At 39.2% G+C, this 24,374-nt stretch overlaps 1 protein-coding gene across 1 annotated transcript in view; it reads right to left on the bottom strand.

Annotated features, from left to right (window-relative positions):
* Positions 1–2,535: 2,535 nt before the first annotated feature.
* The window catches only part of RNF169 (ring finger protein 169), an 83,416-nt gene continuing 61,577 nt past the window's right edge, over positions 2,536–24,374 (bottom strand). Inside the window, exons 5-6 of the mRNA XM_087433454.1 lie at positions 9,177–9,276; positions 2,536–8,671 (exon numbers count right to left, since the gene is read on the bottom strand). Coding sequence (XP_087289580.1) covers positions 7,490–8,671; positions 9,177–9,276 — 1,282 coding nt within the window. The 3' untranslated portion in view covers positions 2,536–7,489. The remainder of the gene's footprint in view (positions 8,672–9,176; positions 9,277–24,374) is intronic.

Below are 24,374 nucleotides of genomic sequence, written 5' to 3'. Positions count from 1 at the left end.
ATCTCGATGGGTCCTTTTGGTGTTAAACACTTTTGAGGGCTCTGGAGTGAGCAAATTTCAGTTGCTTGATTTCCTGAGTTTTGTACTTTTGAAGAGACATGATCTAGTCCTTGTCTCAGTGAGTAAAGCCTCAAACTAGATTTGTCAAATAAGCGGGAATTCATAACTAATCAAGGAGGCTTTTGGGGTGGTCGCCACCCTCCCCGTTGCCAGCATCGTCACTTACTCGCCCCACACCTCATCTACCACTAGGATGCTTCATCCCCCTGGGGTGGCTCTCACCCAGAGCCCCCTTCCTTCTCCATAAGCACATGGGAAGCTGGCTGCCACACTCTTCTGAGCCTTCTCCAATTTTCTAAAAAGAGCAAACCAGAAGAAATAGTTTCTCCCACCACCAATTCTCCAAAATTAGGTAGGCCCAACCTGTTTTTCTAGTCACTCATCCAAGATGCCAGTGAGCACCAGAGAAAAGTCAGATGTGGCCAGAGGAGAGAAAATTGAATCAGATGCAGATTGTGCCTCACAATCCTTGCTACCTCAAGACACCTCCCACCCCTACAGTGGGTGCAGAGGGAAGACTCTGATCTCTCTAGCCCTGTCAGGCCCAATCCAGGAGATCCTACCCAGAAAGCAACTGGAACCATACTGTTAGCCAAAGCCAGTGGAGGGTGGCACCCTGAGGCTGATTTGAGCCAGGGCAGCAGAAGAAAGCAATCAGTGTCTTTGGAGTCAGAGGACCCAGCTTCCAGGCAATGTAAGGGCCAGAGTTTCCCATCCATAAATGAGGGCCACGGGCTGGCCCTGTGGCTTGGTGGTTAAGTGCGCGCGCTGCAATGCTGGTGGCCCAGGGTTCGGATCCCGGGTGCGCATCGAGGCACCACTTCTCCGTCCATCCTGAGGCCGAGTCCCACATGCAGCAACTAGAAGGATGTGTAGCTATGACATACAACTATCTACTGGGGCTTTGGGGGGAAAAAATAAAATAAATCTTTAAAAAAAAAATAAATAAAAATAAAAATAAATGAGGGCCACCCCCTTCACCACACTAGGCTATAGAGAATTAATAAGTGTGGTTTGTAGAACATTTTCTGTTACTTTAGGGGCCAAGGGACAATCAAGTTCTGTTCTCATATCTCCACCTAGCTACATCGTTTTCTTGCAAATCATTTTAATGACCCTCCTTTGGAGGAGGCTGGGCCAAATGATTTCAAAGGTCCCAAATGCTGGTTTACTATGTATGGCATGGATTCTTACATCAGTCTTTCAAATTGGTTTTACAAGTTTAGATGGAACAGGGATACATTTGTTCTCTGTTGGATGAGAAACTGATGCCAAGGGGATTTTGATGAATTCCTCAGCAATGGTTCCAAAAGAGGCTATTTTGAAAAATCAGATGTTCTGCATACAGCCTTAATGTACAAGGCCAGCGCCATCCTGTACGTCTGTTCTTTAGTCACACTTTCTTGGCGCCTTCATTAGGAGTAAGAATGGTTACATATGACAGTTGTAAACTGGAAATAATTTAGAACTCAAAAGATGTAGCACGATTTTCCACCCCATCCTACTTAATTTCTCCCAATTTCTGCATGCCAAAGCAAGACATTCCAATGTGGGGCATCTCCTCGAGCAAAGATAGCACCAAAAATCAAACACACATAGTCTAAACTTAGCCCAGTTTTGTCTGAGATTGCTCTCCGGAGATGAGACTTTTTGACTAGCAACAGAATGTTCACTTTCATGAGTTTGCTTTACTGTATTCTCAACTTGGGCCTCTCCTCAAGCAGGCATACATTCATTGAAGAATGCATTTTGGTACTGTCTAAATAAACAACACAGCATCCCACTTGATTCCTTGTTGGCAGAAGCATCCCTGACAGGGCATGCCCTGTTCTGAGTCCTCTGTCTTTGTCAAAATGCTCTTCATGATGAGTCAGAGAGGGAGGCAGCCAGCTGTGGCAGTCCCCAAGGATCCAGGTCCCTTCTCCAATTCTAGTGCAGACAGCAGGTTGAATAAAACCAATATACAACCCATTTTCTATTTCTAGGTGAGAGGGAAAAAGGCCCTAAGGACAACTGTGTTTGTACAAAGAATTGAGAGTAAACAATATCAGGCACACACAAAAAATCCATTAGTTGGCATTTAAATAATCATTTTTCCCTTGCATAGTTACCCATTCTCTAGTGTTCTGCTGGAGGCTAAGGGCTGAACCCACTGAGGGAAAGCACCTGCTTCCACTGGTGGCACAGCGTGGAGGGTGGGCAGGGCCAACAAGGACGAATCTGACTGCTGCCACCTAGAGCCAGGGCCCAAAGGCTACTCTTGAGCTCAGGGCCTTGATCTTCGAGGAGTGCACGGCCTGTTTTTACCCCTTACTAAATGAGAGGAAAGGAAGAGGACACGCCTGGCCTTACCTTGGCTTTGTCCAACTAGTTCTTGATATAAGACACCAGAAAAGGTAGAGGGAGCCTGCCCCAAGTTTGAGGTTGCCTCCCAGACTTATTGACAAGACATGAAGGAAGCATTTACTCACAAAGCAAAGTGTGTAAATATTTTTCTTAGGAAGAAAAAAAATACTGATAATACATAGAACAATGTGCACATTCAGTCTTGGCACTTTTCCTTCATCCAATTTAACCAATCTCTAAACTGGTGACCTCTGCATATCTGTCAGTCTCTTTTCTGTAGAATAGTCTTCTTCAGAAAGCTACAGTGGATAAGTCATGTGTAAAGATGCATTTCTGGATCATCTTTGGAGGAAAATCTATTCAGCAGCCTCTTTCCCTCGAATCCACCTCCCTCAAAAAAAAAAAAAGCAGACCTGCTTTCTCATCGAGTCACAGAATTTATAAGCAGCTTTGCTCACTTCCAAAAACCAGGCCAAAAGACCACTCTATGGGTTGATGAGGAAAAGGCTAGCTGAGAAAGACTTCAAGTCCCTAAGGAGTTCTTGATTTTCAAAGAAAAATGAAGGGCTGGCTGGGTTTTAACCCTTGGTAGTTAAAAATGATGACCATTCCAATCAAAATATATCACTTCCGAAGATTCCATATTCACATTACTCACACTATAGGGCTCTTCCCTACCTGGCTAGGTGTTCAGGGGACATAGGTACATTCTAATTCTAACTGAAAATGTCAGAAAGAAAAAGCTGTTAAAAACAAAAAGCTTCCTATATCATTTGGGTGTCCCCTTCACTAGCAAATCATGTGTGTGTGTGTGTGTGTATAACTTAAAGGGCTATTTATTCAGACCCTAGAAAACTATAAAATAGGGCACAGGGCACAGACCTCAATGAAGTTCCTCAGTTCTTAAAAAAGAAAAGAGGGATGACAGGGTGCAGAGTTTGACTTGGATGACTTCCATGCCCATTCCAGCTGTAACATTTTATGATTATGATCCAGCCTTCAATTTTTCTTTCCTTCCTTTCCTGCTCAATGAAAAGCCAGGCAGGAAAAAGGAAAGGAATCCCAAGCTGCTGCCAGCTCTGGTAAGAGGTCTGTCTGGTTGGGGAAGAGGTTAGAAGGCTACTAAGTTGAGATGTGGGCCTCCTCTGACCACATCAGTAATCCACAAACTGCCTCATTACTTGGGGCTTATGCCAAAAGCAGCTCCTGAAGATATGTTATTGTCCTGTAATCACTGGAGGAAAAAATTCATTCTCCTCTGGTAAAATTACTTAGGAAATGGAAAGCAGTGTTGCAATCAAATTCACAAATACTGATGGGGGTATCTAAAATATTCAAGGCAGCCTTCGGGGTGCTGGACAGTATCTTGAATGGGACCCTCCAAGATCATCGCTATGAAAGAACGGGCCTTTTATAAGACCATTCACAAACTCTCCAGCCACGCATACATTCAAATACATTCCATTAGACATTGAGCTCCCCAAGAGCAGGGGCTGTCCTTTCCATCTTTGTATCTCCATGACCCAGCACAGGGTTGGCACAGTTCAAAGTTCAGGAAATGCCTGCCAAATGGAACAGAAAGGGTGGACAGCACAGCCTTCGGTCATCAGCTTCACCAGTCAAGCACAGTGGCAGCTTCCCATTTTAGTCAGTCTGTCAGTTTGTAATCATACAGCAATTAATTAAGCAGCTTTACTCTGTTAAGGGCATTTTTCTTTTAGGGAAAATGAACAAACACAGAGAGAAGGCGTTTATCACCAGTGCTTCCTCCAGGCAAAACTTTAAAAATTAAATTTTAAAAAAATAAATGAAGCCACCTACAAAAGGTTTTCCTGGGAGGCCTCAGCCAAGAAGAATTAACCTTAAAAAAAAGAGGCAATTATATGAAAGGGGCCAGGGGCTAGATGCATAATCCCATGATTTGACACCAATCCAATAGGCCCAGATGACTTCTTCCAGCAGATACAATCAATGGGTCATGAACACGTTCCCAAAGTGTCTTTCCCACTCTATAGAAAAGGGCCGAGCCCCCCCTTCTCAGGGCACCACATTTCTTGGAATTCCCATCAGAAAGACCTCCATCTTCCAATGTCTCATAACTTCCCCTTTAATAAGAAAAAACACAGAATGCATATTCACAAGGAACAGCGTTGGTAGGACGTGGGAAATTTGTATGGTGAATCAGATTCCAATGATTTGTGAGAAATGTTTGTTTTGTGAAATAGTGTATCTCTTATTGTAGCTCACAAACCCTCCTCCTCATTCTATTTTCCTTGTCTTGCTAAAGAATTCATGTCAACTCCATTTGTTACCAACTTCACAATCAAGGAGAGGGAAAATTTTCAGAAACAAAAAGTGTTCAGGTTTTAGTTATTAAGTATGGGAAGCATCTTAAAATACAGATAATACCTCAGTGGTCTTTTCCTTCTCCAAAGCCAAGCAGATTAAAGATTAAACCCTGACCCTCTTTAACTTAAACTGCTTTGCCTATATCTGAAGGACTACTGCTTAGCTGGAAGTTTGGAAAACAACTGTCAATACCATTCTAGGCACCTCAGTAGGTGCAAGGGGGAAAGTCAGTAAGCTGGATCCAGCGTTTGGAATATTCCCTTAAGAAGAAGTAGCTTTTTACTCGGCACCTGAAGCTAAAATTTGTTGCTACTTCTACGTAATTTCTTAAAATGAAAGTATTACTTTGGGGAAATATTTAAAATATATACCTTTTTCTATTAAAAATATTTATCTTTTTCCCAAAAAGAAAAATCAGTTCCAACTGAAAACTTCTTTTTCAAATTACTGGAGATATAAAAAATGGTGGCAAGTGGAAAAATAAGTGTCTTTGCTACTACCAATGAGACTAGCCTTCCAATAATATTTACTAAGATCAAAAAGGAACTATATGAAATGGCAGTACTGATGTTTTCTCTAAGGGCATTTAGTAAGTCACCCTCCCTGTCCTTTGCAGACCAGTGCCAGCTCTTCTATCTTGGGCACCAACACGCCCTCCAGCAGCCTTTGGAGGGCATATGTTGCTGGTAGGACCTAGAACTGAAGTGGTGTGAATATAAAGTAATGAGACTGATGTATGCTTTTTAAACATACATCTGCATGTGTGCACGCACAGACACATAAAACACAGAATACATACATTCAGGTGAGTGACACTCCCCACCAAAGTAGTCACTGAAGAAGTTCCACGTATCTCAATGATGACCAAAATGCTTATGACATCTCTGGAACTTCTCTTTGGGAACTGTTTATGAGCTGCACTAGAAAATGGCTCTGACTGCTTTACAGTTGTACCTCACTTATGACTCCAAACCCTCTTGATAACCTACCTTGTCTTCCAGAGGTTTCAAATAGCTTCTGACTAGTTTCAAACTCAAAATTCTATCTCCCATAACCCCAAAAGATTAAAGATTTGCCCAGAGAAGAAGATGCCCAGAGATTTCCTTCTCAGGAAATCTCCTGAGAAGAATCAAAAAGAAAGTGATATAGTAAATCCCTAGTGACCTTGATCAGTGAGTCACTGTTCTGGATCTTAGCTTCTGCTTTAGTAAGAGGAGGAGGTTAGAAGAGATGACCATTAAGGTCCCTTCCAGTTCTAACATTTTAGGAGTCTATGTTTCTAGATGTTTCTAGACTTTGAAGACAGTTCCAGAAATGTTCTCACCAACGGCAACATCATTGGAAAAACTATGCAGTATCCTGCTGGGACCACTCAAGGGGGACAACATACATTGGGATATATAAGTTCTGAAAAGTTTGTTAAAATGCAAGTCACATGACTTCATAGCAACAGCTCATACATGCACAGGGAATGCCAGCCCATCTGAGATTCCCTAAAATCATATCTTAATCCCTATTCTCAATGAGCCCAGATGGGCAGAAGCACCAAGCACCACCAGGGATGCAAAAGACACATGGTGTCAGCTGCTAAGGAAAATAAACCCCAAAGGTCCATGGGACTGAATTTACCAGCTGCATCCAGCTAGATACCTTGTTTCCATAGTATGGAGTTTCACCATTGTTCTTGCCTGACTTCTGGGAAAATTTTTTTGATTTTAGATCAACATTGCAGATAACACTTGGCCATGTGGACAGTAATAATGAAGTCCAATTGTCATTTATCTCATGGGGTGGAACCCTCCAGGAAAACAGAAGGCTATACTGTGGGGGGTGGGGATAACTGCATAGCATATCTTTATACTTCTAGTCACTCTCTATTATCTGCATGTAGATTTTGCATGATCAGTATTCAATGCCCAGCCAGCTTTCCCTAGGTTCCTCTGGCATGCCCTTGGATTGCAGCCCATTATGGCAACCTGTTTGTGTGGAAAATCCATGGGATTCGTCGTTGGGAGACCCAGTGGTCAGTCTGGGCCCTACCACTTAGTAGTTGAGAGAACCTGAACATCTGCATGGCAGTCTCATTATCTAAAAATGGGGCTAATACCACTTACATGTTAGGTCTCCTGGGAAGACCAAATTAAACAATGACTGCACATGTCAATTATATAGCATTAATCAAATGTTATTTTTTAAACAGGGAATCTAAATTAACTTTTGTAGAAGCATAAACTCAACTGATTTCATTAGGTATATTTACTTGTGGTAAGGGTAAGGAGACAGAGGAACATAATCTTTTTGGATCTGCCAAAGAACTACACTGTTTGACTTTTGAAAAAGATGGAACTAATTTTTATCTGCAAGGCTGATTTAAAACACCCTGTTGAAAGAAGTCAGGTCTGTCAGTTTGAGAAGGTATCCCCTCTTTCCTCTACCATTTCTAACTCTAGTGACTGTGCTCCTGAATCTCACTCCAAGTGGGTGCTGCCAGATGTGGCCCAGAAGCCCTCAGGGGTGGGTCACTTGGGGAGTGAGGAGTGCTTCCAGCCTGGGTCACAGGGAGGCAGAGATACAGTTCCCTTGGATATAGACTGCAAAGGCCCTGGAACCCTCAGAACCATATCAGACAGTGTTTTGCCATTAAAAGAAACCCAAAGTGAGAACACTCAGCTCTTCAGGATAAATGATCAAGCCCAAAGACCTCTTAAAAATAGGTAACACTGTTCCTTAGGTACTACTTGGCCCCGGCCATGTTGCTGGACCGTAAGAGATACTGATCCACGCTTCCCTTCCGCCGACTCACAGTCCGCCTCTCGTTGTCAAACATGCGTTGCAACTGCAGAGCCAGCCGTCGGTCCTCTTCCTCTTGCTGCAATTTCTGCTCCATCTCTCGCAGTACCGGATCTGTCGGGGCCAGACCCACCTCACCACTGCTTTGTCGCAGTTTCTTAAGGGAACCATTTTGTTCCAAGTGCTTAGTCTTACAATGCCTCTTCCGGCCCCGACGCAAGGAAGGAAGTGGCTCCTCACCTAGGTTGTCTACCAGAACACCGTTAGGCAGATCAAAATGATTCACTGTCTTCAGCTGTTTCTTTGTTTTGAGGACCCCACCCAAAACACTATTTTTGGGTAGCACTGAATTAACTGTTGAGATTTTCATGGCTGTACTTATACAGGTTTTATCTAACTTGGCATCTGGGGTTGACCCTGACCCTTCAAACTGCTCTCTCTCCAAAGTCCCACTGGCTCCCACTTTGAGTTCTGAAGAACAGCAGGTTTCCAATGAGATCTCAGTGCTCCTTTTACTATTACTGCCCTGTTCTGTTTTTGTTTGGCTAACAGAGGGGAAATAATCAAGGTCAGTGGGGGTGGGCCCAGTATACTCAGAGAGTGCTTGCCCACTGGACAGTCTTGTATTTACAGCCAGAAGTGGCTTCTCCTTGTTAGAATGGATAACCTCAGAGACTAGGAAGTCTTCTCCCGTTTCTGGAGCCAGGGAGGTGAGGGTGGCTTTCGAAAGGGTCTTTTTGATCTGCCGCTCCTGAAAGATCTGTTCCCACTTTTTGAGGATCCGTGGACTGGCCTCATAAGAAGTCTGCTTCTGCAGGCTTCTGTTTAGGTTGCGGGGTGTTGATTTGATGATGAGGGGACTTAGCACGCGGCCATCAGGGAGTCTCTTGGGAGGAGTACATGGTGAGCAGACAATGGGCTTGAAATGGTTTAGTTCTTCGGAGATGCTGTCGTTGCTTTCAGGGCTGATGGAGCGCTCTGGCTTATGCAGGGAAGCCAAGGATGGCAGGCAGCTGAAGGGTAGACGCTTTTCGATGGTGAGGTCAGGGGCCGAGAGGCAACGGTTGTTTTGAGTGGACAAGAGGACACCAATGATGGGGTTGGAGGCTGGGGTCATAGTTGTGACCTGAAAGAGATTAAAAAGATTATACATACATATATAAATATATATATATATATATATATTTTTTTTTTTTTTTTTCTTCTTCACAATTCCTTCATGATGGTAGAGGGATAAGGAGGGGAATGGGAAGAAATGGGATAAAGGGTGATGTGAGCCTAAGAAATAGGGAAAATCCCTAACCTAGAATGCATACCATTTGCATACCATTGCAGAATGCATACCATTGCAGAAATTCCTACACACTTGAAATAATTAATAAAACTGAAAATGTATAGGAAAAAAACTTCATCTAGAATTTTTAAAAAGGCTCTATTGGCCCTCATTCCACCCATCTGGCTACTAATTCAAACTCTAATTCCTTCACATCTATTTGTAACATTCTCCAACATAACTAGTATGCCTAGGACCCATTCTGCCTCCTCTCATCTGGAATAGTTTCTCTCGTGGCCATGTGCAGCAGGTTATGGGATGGGACTAGAAAGCCCAAAAGCCTGTGTGTGAGGTATACTTTGGCTTTGCCGGTTGGGGCTGCTCTGAGTCTGCTCTTCGTTCTGTCCTGAGCAGTATCACTGCAGCTTTGACTCCTTTCCACCTTGGAATTTAGGTTCCTAAAAAAGAATAAATAAAAGACAAATAGTCAAAAGTAGCCCATATGCTAGCTAAGGAAAAAGAATAACAACTCTTCTGTGCTTTCAAAGCCACCCACTAAGAAAGACAATTCTCTTGGGCGGCTACAATAGAAAATGAGTTAATTTATTAACAGAACGCATTCTAAGAACAAATCCTGTCAAAAGAGAAAGTTCTCCAGAGAAAACATTTGGTTTAAGCCTTTGTTTCCCACTAGACCCTGCATAAACGACACAAGACCAATGGCTATTTTGCTTAAGCTTAGAGAGATGTAGGGATACTTCATCTTCCTTGATAGGGTGAATACAGTGTTAAATTACCTTTACAAACAACAAATTTTTTCCTTTTATGAGGCCCAAACCTCTCCTCAGCAATCTAAATCAGCCATGAAACAAATACTTAAGTACTTATAAAAATGCATAGCAGTACACTAGATTTTTATTTAGGGAGTCAAAATTAAATGTAATCTCTCCCTTGATCCATTAAATTTGAGCTTCCAAGGCCTAAATCCTGGTGATTTAAGAGACTTCAAGAACACATGATTTTTTTATCTTGTGCATGCATTACATTATGACTTCACAACCCAAACCAAAACCCACAGAACCTGTATGATCACATTAATCCCACTGCTTAAGAATTATGCGCACATGACTGTCATCCACTCCACAGACTGTAAGTAAGCAGGGATCCTTGATTGTTTTTTTATTCACCTTTGTTTCCTGCTCTCCAACTTTGGCCTAATATATGTCTGGTGAGAATAATGTTTTTACAAATGTTTGCAACTGATATTTTACCTGTGCTATAATTCTATTCAACAAGCATTTATTATACACTTACTATACGCCAGTCACCGATGAGCACTGTCTGGGCACTGGGAATAAATACAAAGAATGAGATACAATCTAGGTCTTCAAGGAATCAGAGTCCAGTCAGGCAGACAAATAAATAATGTATATATAATACAGTGACATGTTACAACAAAAAAAGTATGCCTAAGAGACAGAATGGCATAAGAGAAGAGTTATTAATTACCTGGGATGGAGTGAGAACAGGGTTGGAAAAGCCTTCCTGCGGCATATGTGTTTTTAAGGATAAATACAAATTTGCCAGAAGTCAAGGTAGGCACATAGCCATACAGATGATCCCAAACAGAAATTATTTCTTTGAATGATTCTATTGAGCTTTGGAATGGAATATATCATATCTACTCTTTTGTAGCAAAAGATTTACTTTTAAAGTTTTACTATGCCAGGATTAGCTCAGAGAAAACTTATAAAGGAGGTAATCAGGTACATTCCCAGGGTGCTGCCTCTCCTCTTCCTACATCTCTAGCGAAGACCTGTCCTACCTACCCGCAATGGCTTCTATTCCAGCATTTCTGTGTTACTCCTCCCATTCAAAACTCTCTCATCCTATGTGTCTCATGGTCACATCACCTTGCAGATGGCTCCAATTTGATGAACTAATCTATTCTATGGTATTCACAGGAGAAAGCCGTGGCCAACCTGCATCACATGTCTGCACTTAACCAAGAAAATTCAACACTGAACCTAAACAAATAATGTGAGAGTTGTACAGATAGTACTAGTGGGAGATCTTGGAGCAGGTAGGAAACTTCGACATCATCCTATAAAGGCAGCTGCTTAGAAGTCAGCTTCATTTGTATTTTACCTAGAATAGTATTGAAATTCATTTGCATTCCCAGAACTCACACCAACTGTCACTAGAGTAAGCCACCCAGAAGTAAACTGGCTGGCAGATTAAAATGCTGAGGTGAATAACATATACTTTGGGTCAGGACGAATGGATATAGAGCTGAAAGAGACAGCATTATTATTTCAAACACATGACTTGTTTGGCACGATTCCATTGGAGAAACAAGTAGACTTAAAGGAAAAGATGTTCTGATCAACATAAGAAAGAACTTTCTAACAGTCAGAGCTGTTAACTGATAGCTACCTTGGGAGGTACTGAGCTCCATGTCATTAGAGATAATCAAACTGAGGCTGGACCTATACTTTAAATGTCCAAACATTACATAATTAATATAATTTTTAAAAACAGAGTAGGAGTCCATTTTGTCAGCAGTAACAGAGTCAAATTTAAAGACACTGGCTACATGCCTAAGTTATCAGATGTACAAATGACAACTACCTATTGCTAGGGAGAAACTCTTCACATGCCCCCTAAACTCCATTTTGATGAAAGAAAAGGCCCAGGGAGGAAACTCACACTTGCAGCCCTCAAGTACACAACAAGAATACCCAAAGTAGGTGCCAGCCCGGTGGCGCAAGCAGTTAAGTGCGCGCGCTCTGCTGCAGCGGCCCGTGGTTCGCCGGTTAGGATCTCGGGTGCGCACCAACACACCACTTGTCAAGCCATGCTGTGGAGGCATCCCACGTAAAGTGGAGGAAGATGGGCATGGATGTTAGCCCAGGGCCAGTCTTCCTCAGCCAAAAAAAAAAAAAACAGGAGGATTGACAGATGTTAGCTCAGGGCCAATCTTCTTCACACGCACAAAAAAAGAATACCCAAAGTAGTTTCTGACAATCTAAAATCTTTTTGGTAAACCTAAGTATGGCTGAAACTGTCATTGTCTTTCCCATCCACTTGGTTAGCAGCTTTACTGAGCACCAACTCTGTACAAAGCACTAGAGACAGATTGATGAAAAGATAATCTTGACCCACAGGAGCATCCAGTCACTGAAGTCCACCACATCATAGCACAAAAGTGCTATAAGAGAGCAATAACTACACAGCTAAACTCTCCAAGGGTTTTCTTCTAAGAGTTGTATAGTTCTAGCTCTTATATTCAAGTGTCTGATCCAATTTGACTTAATTTTTGTATATGGTGTGAGGTTGGGGTGCAACCTCATTCTTTGGCAAGTGGAAATCCAGGTATCCCAGCACCACATGTGAAGAGACTATTCTTTCTGCCATTGAATGGTCTTGGCCCCCCTTATTGAAAATCAACTGACCAAAGATGTACGGATTTATTTCTGGACTCTCAACTCTATTCCACTGATTAATATATCTACCCTTGTTTCAGATACACAATCTTTTGATTGTTCTAGCTTTGCAGTAAGTTTTGAAATAAGGAAGTGTGAGTTTTCCACCTTTGTTCTTTTTCAAAAATGTTTTGGCTATTTGGGATCCTTTGCAATTCCATATGTGAATTTAGTATCAGCTTGTTCATTTCTGCAAAAAGGGAGGTTGAAATTTTAATAGGTATTGCAATGAATCTTGTAAAACAAGTTGCGGAGTTTTGCCATCTTAACAATATTAAGTCTTTTAATCCATGAGCACACATCTTTCCCTTTATTAGTCTTCTTTAATTGCTTTCAACAATGTTTTGTAGTTTTGAGTGTACAAGACTTACACCTCCTTGGTTAAATTTATTGATAACTATTCTATTCCTTTTTGATGCTATTGGAAATGGAATTGCTTTTCTAATTACATTTCCAGATTGTTCATTGCTAGTGTATAGAAATGCAACTGATTTTTGTGTGGTGATCTTGTATCCTGTAACTGCTAAATTCATTTATTAGGTCTAATAGTTTTTTCATGAAGTCTTTAGGATTTCCTATGAATAATATCATGTCATCTGTGAATAGAGATAGTTTTACTTCCTTTGCAATCAGGATGGTTTTTTCTTTTTTTCCAGCTTTACTGAGATATAATTGACATATGATATTATGTAAGTTTAAAGTGTACAATGTGTTGATTTGATACACCTAAATATTGTGAAATGATTATCACAATAGGGATAGTTAACACCTCCATCATCTGACATAATTACCATTTCTTTTTTGTAGTGAGATCATTTAAGATCCACTCTCTTGGCAACTTTCAAGTCTATAATACAGTATTGTTAACTATAATCACCATGCTGTATATTAGATGCCCAGAACTTATTCATCTTATAACTGGAAGTTTGTACCCCTTAACCAACATCTCCCCATTTCCCCTACTCCCTGGAAACCACCATTCTACTCTCCGTTTTTATGAGTTTGGCCTTTTAAGATTCTCCATATAAGGGATATCATACAGTACTTGTCTTTCTCTGACTTATTTCACTTAGCATAATTCCCTCAAGGTCCACCCACATTGTTGCAAATGGCAGGATTTCCTTCTTTCTCATGGCTGAATAATATTCCCCTATACACATATAACACATTTTCTTTATCCATTCATCCATGGATGGACACTTAAGATTGTTTCCACACCTTGGCTATCGCGAATGATTTTGCAGTGAACATGGAAGTGCAGATATCTCTTCAAGATTTCCTTTGGATACATACCCAGAATTGGGATTGCTGGATCATATGGTAGTTCTCTTTTCAATTTTTTGAGGAACCTCCATACTGTTTTTCATAGTGGTTGTATCAGTTTACATTCCCACCAGTAGTGCACAAGTGTTCCCTTTTCGCCACATCCTCGCCAACACCTGTTATCTATCAACTTCTTGAGGACAGCCACTCTAACAGGTGTGAGGTGATATCTCATTGTGGTTTTGATTTGCATTTCCCTGATGGTTAGTGATGTTGAGCATTTTTTTCTTCTGTTAGCCATTTGTATATCTTCTTTGGAAAAATGTTCAGTTCCTCTGCTGATTTTTTAATTGGATTATTTGTTTTTTTGCTATTGAATTATATGAGTTCCTTATATATTTTGGATATTAATCCCTTATCAGATATATGATTTGCAAATATTTTCTCCCATCGCATAGGTTGCCTTTTCATTTTGTTGTTTCTTTGGCTGTATGGAAACTTTTTAATTTGATGTAGTCTCATTAATTTATTTTTGCTTTTATTGCCTGTGCTTTTAGTGTCATATCCAAAACAATCACTGCCAAGACCAATGTCAAGGAGATTCCCCCTATGTTTTCTTCTAGAAGGTTTATACTTTCAGGTCTTATATTTAAGTCTTTAATCTATTTCAAGTTAATTTTTGTGAGTGGTGTAAACTAGGGGTCCAGTTTCACTCTTTTGTATGTGATTATCCAGTTTTCCCAACACCATTTATTGAAGAGACTATCTTTTCTCCATGGGGTATTTTTGGCTCTCTTGTCTAATATCAGCAGACCATATACGCATGGGTTTATTTTTGGGCTCTTGATTCTGTTTCATTCGTCTGTGTGTCTATTTTTATGGCAGTACCATACTGTTTTGATTATTATAGCTTTATAGTATAGTTTGAAACCAGGAAGTGTGATGCCTCCAGCTTTGTTCTTTCTCAGGATTGTTTTGGCTATTCGAGGTCTTTTGTGGTTCCATACAAATTTTAGGATTGTTTTTGCTATTTCTGTGAAAAATGCCATTGGAATTTTGATAGAGATTGCACTGAATCTATAGATGGCTTTGGGGAGTATGGATTTTTTATTCCCCTGACCCATGAACATGCGACATCTTTCCATTTATTTGTGTCTTCAATTTTTTTTAATCAAAGTCTTAATAGTTTTCAGTGTACAGAACTTTCACCTCCTTGGTTAAATTTATTCCTATTTTTGATGCTGTTGTGAATGGGGCTGTTTTATTTCATTTTCAGATATTTCATTGTTAGTGCGTAGAAACACACCTGATTTCTGTATGTTGATTTTGTATCCTGCAGCATTACTAAATTCACTGATTAGCTCTAAGAGTTTTTTGATAGAGTCTTTAGGATTTTCTATATATAAGATCATATTATCTGCAAACAAAGACAGTTTTACTTCTTTTCCAATTTGGATGCCTATTTCTTTTTCTTGGCCTAACTGCTCTGGCTAGGACTTCCAGTACTATGTTGAATAGGAATGATGAGAGTGGGCACCCTTGTCTTGTTCCTGATCTTAGAGGAAAATCTTGAGTATGATGTTAGCTGTGGGCTTGTCATATATGGCCTTTATTATGTTGAAGTATGTTCCTTCTACACCCAATTTGCTAGAGTTTTTATAATAAATGGATGTATTTTGTCAAATGTTTTTTCTGCATCTAATGAGATGATCATAGGATTTTTATCTTTCCTTCCATTAATGTGGTGTATCACATGTATTGATTTGCCTATGTTGAACCATTCTTGCATCCCAGGGATAAATCCCATTTGATCAGAGTGTATGATCCTTTTAAGGTGCTGTTAAATTCAGTTTGCTAATATTTTGTTAAGAATTTTTGTTAACTATATTCATCAGGGATATTGGCCTATAGTTTTCTTCTCTTGTAGCGTCCTTACCTAGCTTTGGTATCAGGGTAATGCTGGCCTCATAAAATGAGTTTAGGAGTGTTCTCTCCTCTACAATTTTTTGGAAGAGTTTGAGAAGGATTAGCATTAATTCTTCTTTAAGTGTTTGGTAGAATTCACCAGGGAAACCATCTGGTCCTGGACTTTTCTTTGTTAGGAGATATTTTATTACTGATTCAATCTCCTTACTCATTATTGGTCTGTTCAGATTTTCTATTTCTTCATGATTCAGTCTTGGTAGTTGTATGTTTCTAGGAATTTATCCATTTCTTCTAGGTTATCCAATTTGTTGGCATATAATTGTTCATAGTAGTCTCTTATGATTCTTTGTATTTCTGTGTTATCAGTTGTGATGTCTTCTCCTGCACTTCTCATTTTATTTGAGTCTTCTCTTTTTTTCTTAGTTAGCCTAGCTAAAGGTTTGTCAATTTTGTTTATCTCTTCAAAAAACTAGCTCCTGGTTTCATTGGTCTTTTCTATTGTGTTTCTGGTATCCATTTATTTCTGTTCTGATCTTTGTTATTTCCTTCCTTCTGCAACCTTGGACTTAGTTTGCTCTTCTTTTTTTCTAGTTCCTTGAGGTGTAAAGTTAAGTTGTTTATTTTAGATCTTTCTCTCTTCTTAATGTAGGTGTTTATCACTATATACTTTCCTCTTAGAACTGCTTTTGCTGCATCTCATAAGTTTTGGTATGTTGTATTTCCATCTTCACTTGTTTCAAGATATTGTTGATTTCCCTTTTGATTTGTTCTTCGATCCACTGCTTGTTAGGAGCATGTTGTTTAATTTCCCCATATTTGTGAATTTTCCACTTTTCCTCCTGTTAGTGATCTCTAGTTTCATATGACTGTGGTCAGAAAAAATACTTGGTATGCTTTCAGTCTTCTTAAATTTGCTAAGACTTGTTTTGTGACCTATATGATCTATCTTGGAGAATGTTCCATGTGCACTTGAGAAAAATGTGTATTTTGCTGCAGTTGGATGGAATGTTCTGTATATGTCTGTTAGGTCCATTTGGTCTAAAGTGTAGCTCAACTCCAACATTTCTTTATTGGTTTTCTGTATGGATGATCTATCCATTGTTGAAGGTAAGGTATTGAAGTCCTCTACCATTATTGTATTGTTGTCTGTTTCTCCTTTCAGATCTATTAGTATTTGTTTAATATATTTAGTACTTGTTTAATATATTTAGGTGCTCCAATGTTGGGCACATATATATTTATAATTGTTAATCCTCTTGATGAATTGACCCCTTCATTATATATTGACCTTCTTTGTCTCTTGTTACCATTTTTGGCTTAAAGTCTATTTTGTCTGCTATAAGAATAGCTAATCCCACTCTCTTTTGGTTTTCACTTGCATGGAATATCTTTTTTCATCCCTTCACTTTGAGCCTACGTGTGTCCTTAAAGCCGAAGTGAGTCTCTTGTAGACAGCATATAGTTGGGTCTCGTTTTTTCAATCTATCCAGCCACTCTATGCCTTTTGATTGGAGAATTTAATCCTTTTACATTTAGAGTAATTATTGATTGGTAAGGACTTACTAATGCCATCTTAGTCATTGTTTTTTAGCTGTTTTGTAGTTTCTTTGTTCCTTTCTCCCTGTCTTGCAGCCTTCCTTTGTGAACTGATGATTTGCCATACTGGTATACTTTGATTCTCTTCTCTTTATTTTTTGCAAATCAACCGTAGGTTTTTGCTTTGTGGTTACCATGAGGCTTACATAAAACATCTCATAGATATAACAGTCTATTTTATGCTGATAAGAACTTCAATCACATAAAAAAACTTGACCCTTTTACACCCCTCCATTTTGATTTTGATGTCACAAAACACTTGATGTCTTTTTATATTGTGTATTTATTAATTATTTTAGCTAGTTATTTTTAATACTCTTGTCCTTTAACCTTTATAGTAGTTAAGTGGTTAACATACTACCATCTTACAGTATTGGAATACAGACAGTCCCCAACTTACGACGGTTGGACTTACAATTTTTTGACTTTATGATGGTGTGAAAGCAATATGCATTCAGTAGAAACCAAACTTCAGATTTTGAATTTTTATCTTTTCTCGGGCTAGCGATATGTGGTACAATACTCTCATGATGCTGGGCAGTGGCAGCGAGCTGCAGCTCCCAGTCAGCCACGCAATCACAAGGGTAAACAACCGATACACTTACACCCATTCTGTACTCATACAACCATTCAGTTTTTCACCAGTATTCAATAAATTACATGAGATATTCAACACTTTATTATAAACAGGCTTTGTGTTAGATTATTTCACCCAACTGTAGGCTAATGTAAGTGTTCTGAACACATTTAAGGTAGGCTACGCTAAGCTATGTTGTTTAGTAGGTTAAGTATATTAAATGCATTTTCGACTTATGATATTTTCAAGGAAGTCAAGGAAGATCTGTATTCTTAATATGACTATATACTTACCTTTACTAGTGTGTTGTATATTTTCACATTACTAATTAGCACCATTTTGTTTCAGCCTGAAGAACTTCTTTCAGCATTTCTTGTAAGGCAGGTCTCGGGGTGATGAAGTCCCCTCAGCTTTTGTTTGCCTGGGAAAATCTTTATCTATCCTTCATTTCTCAAGGGCAACCTTACTGGATTGACTATTCTTGGTTTGCCATTTTTTTCTTTCAGCACTTTGAATATATCATCCCAATCCCAGGCCTGTGAGGTTTCTTCTTAGAATTCTGCTGATAGCCTTATGGGGGTTCCCTTCTAAGTTACAAGCCTCTTTTCTCTTGCTGCTTTTAAGATTCTCACTTATCTTTTATTTTTGACAATTTTATTGTAACATGTCTTGGAGAGGATCTCTTTGAGTTTGTTTAGTGACCTAGGAGCTTCACGAACTTTGACATTCAAATCTCTCCCTAGATTTGGGAAATTCTCAACTCTTATTTCTTTAAGTAAGCTTGCTGCCCCCTTCTCCCTCTCCCTCTCTTCTCCTTCTGGAAGTCCAAAAATTTGCAAATTGTTTCTTTTGATGGTATCCCATAGATCATGTAGGCTTTCTTCATTCTTTTTCTCTCTTTTTGCTACAGAAGAATTTCCCTGAGCTAACATCTGCCTCCATCTTCCTCTTTTTTTGTATGTGGGCTGCCGCCACATACGGCATGGCCACTAACAGACGAGTAGTGTAGGTCCACACCCAGGAACCAAACCCAGGCCACTGAAGTGGAGCATGCCAAACTTAACCACTAGGCCACTGGGGCTGGCTCCCATTCACTCCTTTTCATTCATCTTTCTTCTGCTTGATCCATTCTGCTGTTGATGCTCTCTATTGTATTTTTCTTTTCATTCTTTGTATTCTTCAGCTCCAAAATTGTTGTTTGGTTCTTTTTTATGATTTCTATCTCTTTGTTAAACTTCTCATTTGCTTCATGTATTGTTTTCCTGATTTAATTGAATTGTCTTTCTGTGTTTTCTTGTAGCTCATTGAGCTTCCTTAAAATAGCTATTATGAATTCTTTACTGGGTAAATTGTAGATCTCCATGTCTTTGGGATCCATTACTGGAAGATTATTGTGATTCTTTGATGGTGTCATGTTCCTTGATTTTTCATGTTCCTTGAAGTTTTGCATACTGTCTTCACATTTGAAGTAGCAGTCACCTCCTCCAGTCTTTACTAACTGCCTTCAGGAGAGAAATACCTTCCATCAGCCCTGGTAGAGATTCTGAGGCTTTCTCAGACCTTCAGTGAATACACCTGCTACTTGCTACTTGCCCCCTCTTTTGGCAGAATTCTTAAGCTTGTATGTCTTCTCTTGATCCTGCAACACACCAGGCTGAGTGATGGTGGCCTCCCTTTTGCCTTCCCAAGGGTGGCACTATAGCTCAAGTTTGTGATCTCTCCCTTGCTCACAGATTCTAGGTGGCTTTCTATGCATCCTCACTAGCTATCTGCCAAAACTCACTCTCACTGCCACCAGGAGCATGCATAGGGAGCCAGCCACAGGGTGTGGGTGTGTGTGAGTGAGGCCTGTGAAGGGCTGGGAGTGACTGTGGGCCCGCTAAGAGGATCTGTGAGTGAGGCGTCCCTAGTGATTTGTGGGTGGGATTCTTGATGGATTCTGTGATGTAGCCAGTAGGATCCTCATTCCTTTAATGCCCTCTGAGAGTCCTATCTGCCACTCTCCCAGCCTCTTCCTTCCCCTATCATGCAACTCATGAATCAGTACTCTGGATGAGGCAAAAGAGAAATGGGCTTCTTTGGCAGTGTCCTACACAGCTGGAGAAGCCAGGTGCTCACTCACATGCTCTCATTTTCCCGCCACAGGGGAAATCATGGGCCAGGAAGATCTCTCTTGGCCCTGAGCTGTGCTGCCTTGGGGGAGGGGTGATGCAGATAAAGTCAAATTGTTCCCCTTACCCTCTCTAATGCATCAAAATTCACATTTTTTTGCTCTAATGGTGTGCCAGAACTATATTCATAAGGGATATTGGTCTGTAGTTTTCTTTTCTTGTGATGTCTTCATCTGGCTTTGGTATCAGGGTAATACTGGCCTCAAAGAATGAATGAGTTGGGAAGTGTTCATTCCTCTTCTAGTTTTTGGAAGAGTATGAGAAGGATTCATGTTAATTGTTCTTTAAATGTTTGGTAGAAACACCAGTGAAGCCATCTGATCCTGGGCTTTTCTCTGTTGAATGTTTTTTGATTACTGGTTCAACTTTTTCACTTGTTTTAAGTCTATTCAGATTTTCTATTTCTTCTTGAGTCAGTTTAGGTACTCTGTGTTTCTAGGACTTTGTCCATTTCATCTAGGTTATCTAATCTGTTGGCATGAAATTGTTCACAATATTCTTATATAATCCTTTTCATTTCTATAATGTCAGTAGTAATGTCCACACTTTCCTTCCTGATTTTAGTAATTGGAGTGTTCTTTTTTCCTTGATCAGTCTAGTTAAAGGTTTGTCAATTTTGTTGATCTTTTCAAAGAACCAGCTTTTGGTTTCAATGATTCTCTCTATTGTTTTTCTATTCTCTATTTCATTTATCTTCACTATAATCTTTATTATTTCTTTCCTTTTGCTTGATGTGAGTTTAGTGTACTCTTCTTTTTCTAGTTCCTTAAGGTAAAAGATTAGGTTATTTATTTGAAATTTTTCTTCTTTTTAAATGTAGGCTTTTACAGCTATAAATTTCCCTCTAAGCACTGCTTTTACTGTGTCCCATAAGTTTTGGTACATTGGTTTTCATTTTCATTCCTCTCAAGGTATTTTCTAATTTCTCTTGTGATTTCTTTTTCTGACCCATTGGTTTTTTTAAGAATGAGTTAATTTCCACATATTTATGAATTTTCCAATTTTCCTTCTGTTACTGATTTCTGGCTTCATTCCACTGTGGTCAAAAAAGATATTCTGTATTATTCCAATCTTTTAAAATTTATTGAGACTTGTTTTATGGTCTAACATATAGTCTATCCTGGAGAATGTCCCATGTGCACTATAGCAGAATGTGTATTCTGCTGTTGCTGGGTAAAAGTGCTCTATATATGTTAGGTCTAGTTGGTATACTATATTATTCAAGTCTTATATATATATATCTTTCTTTCTTTCATCTATATTATTCTATCCATTTTTGAAAGTGGATGTTAAAATCTCCAACTACTATTGTTAAAATGTCTATTACTCCCTTCAATTCTGTCAGTGTTTGTTTCATATATTTTATAGATCCATTATTAGGTGCATATGTGTTTACAATTGGTATATGTTCTTCAGGGATTGACCCTTTTATCATTATACAATGTCCCTCTTTGTCTCTTGTAATACTTTTTGTCCTAAAGTCTACATTGTCTGATATTAGTATAGCTACTCCAGTTCTCTTTGGGTCACTGTTTGCATGGAGTATCTTTTTTCTGTCCTTTCACTTTCAACCTATTTCTGTCTTTGGATCTAAAGTGAGTCTTAGCATATATTTGGATCATATTTTTTGTGTGTGTGTGTGTGTGTGAGGAAGATCATCCCTGAGCTAACATCCATGCCAATCCTCCTCTTTTTGCTGAGGAGGACTGGCCCTGAGCTAACATCCATGCCTATCTTCCTCCACTTTTTGTGGGATGCTGCCACAGCATGGCCTGACAAGCTGTGCGTCGGTGCATGCCCGGGATCTGAACCCGGGCTGCCAGCAGCGGAGCATGCTCACTTAACCGCTACACCATGGGGTCGGCCCCTGGATCATATTTTTAAAAATCCATTCTGCCAATCTCTGCCTTTTAATTGGAGACTTTAATTCATTTACATTTAATGTAATTACTGATAAGGAAGGACTTACTTCTGCCATTTTGCTATTTGTTTTCTCTATGTCCTAATACCATTTTTATTATTCAATTCCTCCATGAATGCCTTCTTTTGTGTTACATATTTCCTAGTGTACCATTTTTATTCCTTTCTTATTTCTTTAACTATATATGTTTTAGGTATTTTCTTAGTGGTTGCCCTGGGAATTACAGTCAACATCTTAATTTACAATAATCTATTTCAATTAATACCAACTCAATTTCAATAGCATATAAAAACTTTGTTCCTATATAACTCTATCCCCACCTTTATGTGTTATTGTCACATGAAGAGTTACAAAAATCATAAATGTGAAAATATTATATAAACCATAAACATAATACACAGATAATATTGTAGTATTTGGTCAGGTTAAGAGGCTTCAAAATGCTGGCTGAGAATAGTGAAGAGCAGTAAATTTGATAATGTTCTTAGGATTGAAAGAGCTCAAATAATGCCTTCGCTAAAAAATAGGGAAAGCAATTATTCCTTCCCCCTGTGTGCACATCCATTTCTGTACCCCAAAATCCTAACACAGTGCCAGGCACAGAGTGTATATATTCAATAAATTTCTTAAAAATGAATAAAAATATATACGGAAATGCCTCTCGTCTCCTTAAGGAAAGGAAAGAAAACTTCAACATTTACTAGGAATCTATTATCTATCAGGCACTGTGCAAAGTGTTTTATTTTTATTTTTTTGTGATGTTTTTATTTTTTTTGTTTTTTTTATTGTGGTAACTTTGGTTTATAACATTATATAAATTTCAGGTGTACCTCATCATATTTCAATTTCTGTGTAAACTACATTATGTTCACCACCCAAAGACTAATTACAATCCATCACCACACATATGTGCCTAATCATCCCTTCTGCTCTCCTCCCTGCCCCCTTCCCTCTGGTATCCACCAATCCAATCTCTGTCTCTATGTGTTTGTTTATTGTTGTTTTTATCTGCTATTTATGAGTGAAATCATACGGTATTTGACTTTCTCCCTCTGACTTATTTCGCTTAGCATAATACCCTCAAGATCCATTCACATTGTCACAAATGGCAAGATTTCATCCTTTTTTATGGCTGAGTAGTATTATCCATTGTGTATACATACCACATCTTCATCCATTCGTCCCTTGATGGGCACCTAGGTTGCTTCCAAGGATTGGCTATTGTGAATAATGCTGCAGTGAACATAAGGGTACATATATCTTTACGCATTCATGTTTTCATGTTCTTTGGATAAATGCCCAGCAGTGTAATAGCTGGATCGTATGGTAGTTCTATTCTTAATTTATTTGAGGAATCTCCATATTGTTTTCCATAGTGGCTGCACCAGTTTGCACTCCCACCAGCAGTGTATGTTCCCTTTTCTCCACATCCTCTCCAACACTTGTTCCAAGTGTTTTAAATGTATTGTATCTCATTTTATCCATACAGAGACCCTATGAGATAAGTATCATCATCCTCAATTTACAAAGAACTAAGGGAAGTGATCTTTCCAAAGTGACACAGCTGAAGCCAAAATTTAAACTTATATCTCTATGATTCTAAGGACTGTACTCTTTCTACCACAGCATACTGATCTTACATTCTACTCTACTCTGCCATAGAACAGGCTCAGCACATCTAGGGAAGCTCTCTCTTCCAAACACATAATGAAGTCATAAACAAGAGAAAGCAGCATTGTCTAAAAGGCAACTGGCTTAAAATTTCCACTGTCAAGAGACCAGATGGTTTCTGGGATATCTAGTTAGGCTAAAAATACCCACAACCACAATGAGTCTGACTTACAAACAAAGAAAAGGAGGGGCAGCCAGTATAAACATGCAGCTGGAAAGCTGAAAGATTTAATACTTATAAAACATTGCTTAAAAGGTTTTCAAATGGTAATACATGATATAAAACATTAGACAACTCATGCTCTCATCACTCATCACTCTCTGTCTCTCACATACCTACACCACATTAGTTTCTTAATCAAACTCTCAGGTCTGGAAGAGCTGAGTCCCACCAAGAAGCTAAAGGCTGGAGAGAACCTTCCTCCCAGCTCCTCACCTGGGTGTGTGACTCCCCCCACCCCAAATACACATACATACTTAGATGAAACAAACAGCCTCCTTAGGCCTAGTTGTAGCTGCCATGCACCCAGAAATGGGTAAGACTTTGTTACAATCATTCCCTTATATATTTATATGATATGTATTTATATTTTTATTTTTATTTATTTATTTTTTGTGTGTGAGGAAGATCAGCCCTGAGCTAACATCTGTGTTAATCCTCCTCTTTTTTTTTTTTTTTTTTTGCTGAGGAAGACCGGCTCTGAGCTAACATCCATCACCAATCCTCCTCCTTTTTCTCCCCAAAGCCCCAGTAGATAGTTGTATGTCATAGTTGCACTGTATTTATATTTTTATGATCTGGGTTATCTGCCTTGTGTACACCAGTATTCCTTTTTTTTTAAGTGTACAACGTAACAGTTTTTAGTATATTCACAGAGTTATTTAACCATCACTATAATTTTAGAAGACTTCCATCACCTCATAAAGAAACTTCATACCCTTTAGC

Source organism: Ceratotherium simum, chromosome 7, assembly GCF_057802395.1.
Source record: "Ceratotherium simum simum isolate JZ-2026a chromosome 7, ASM5780239v1, whole genome shotgun sequence".
Classification (NCBI taxonomy): domain Eukaryota; kingdom Metazoa; phylum Chordata; class Mammalia; order Perissodactyla; family Rhinocerotidae; genus Ceratotherium; species Ceratotherium simum.
Note: the sequence above shows the minus strand (reverse complement) of the source record. Positions and strands in the feature narration are given on the sequence as shown.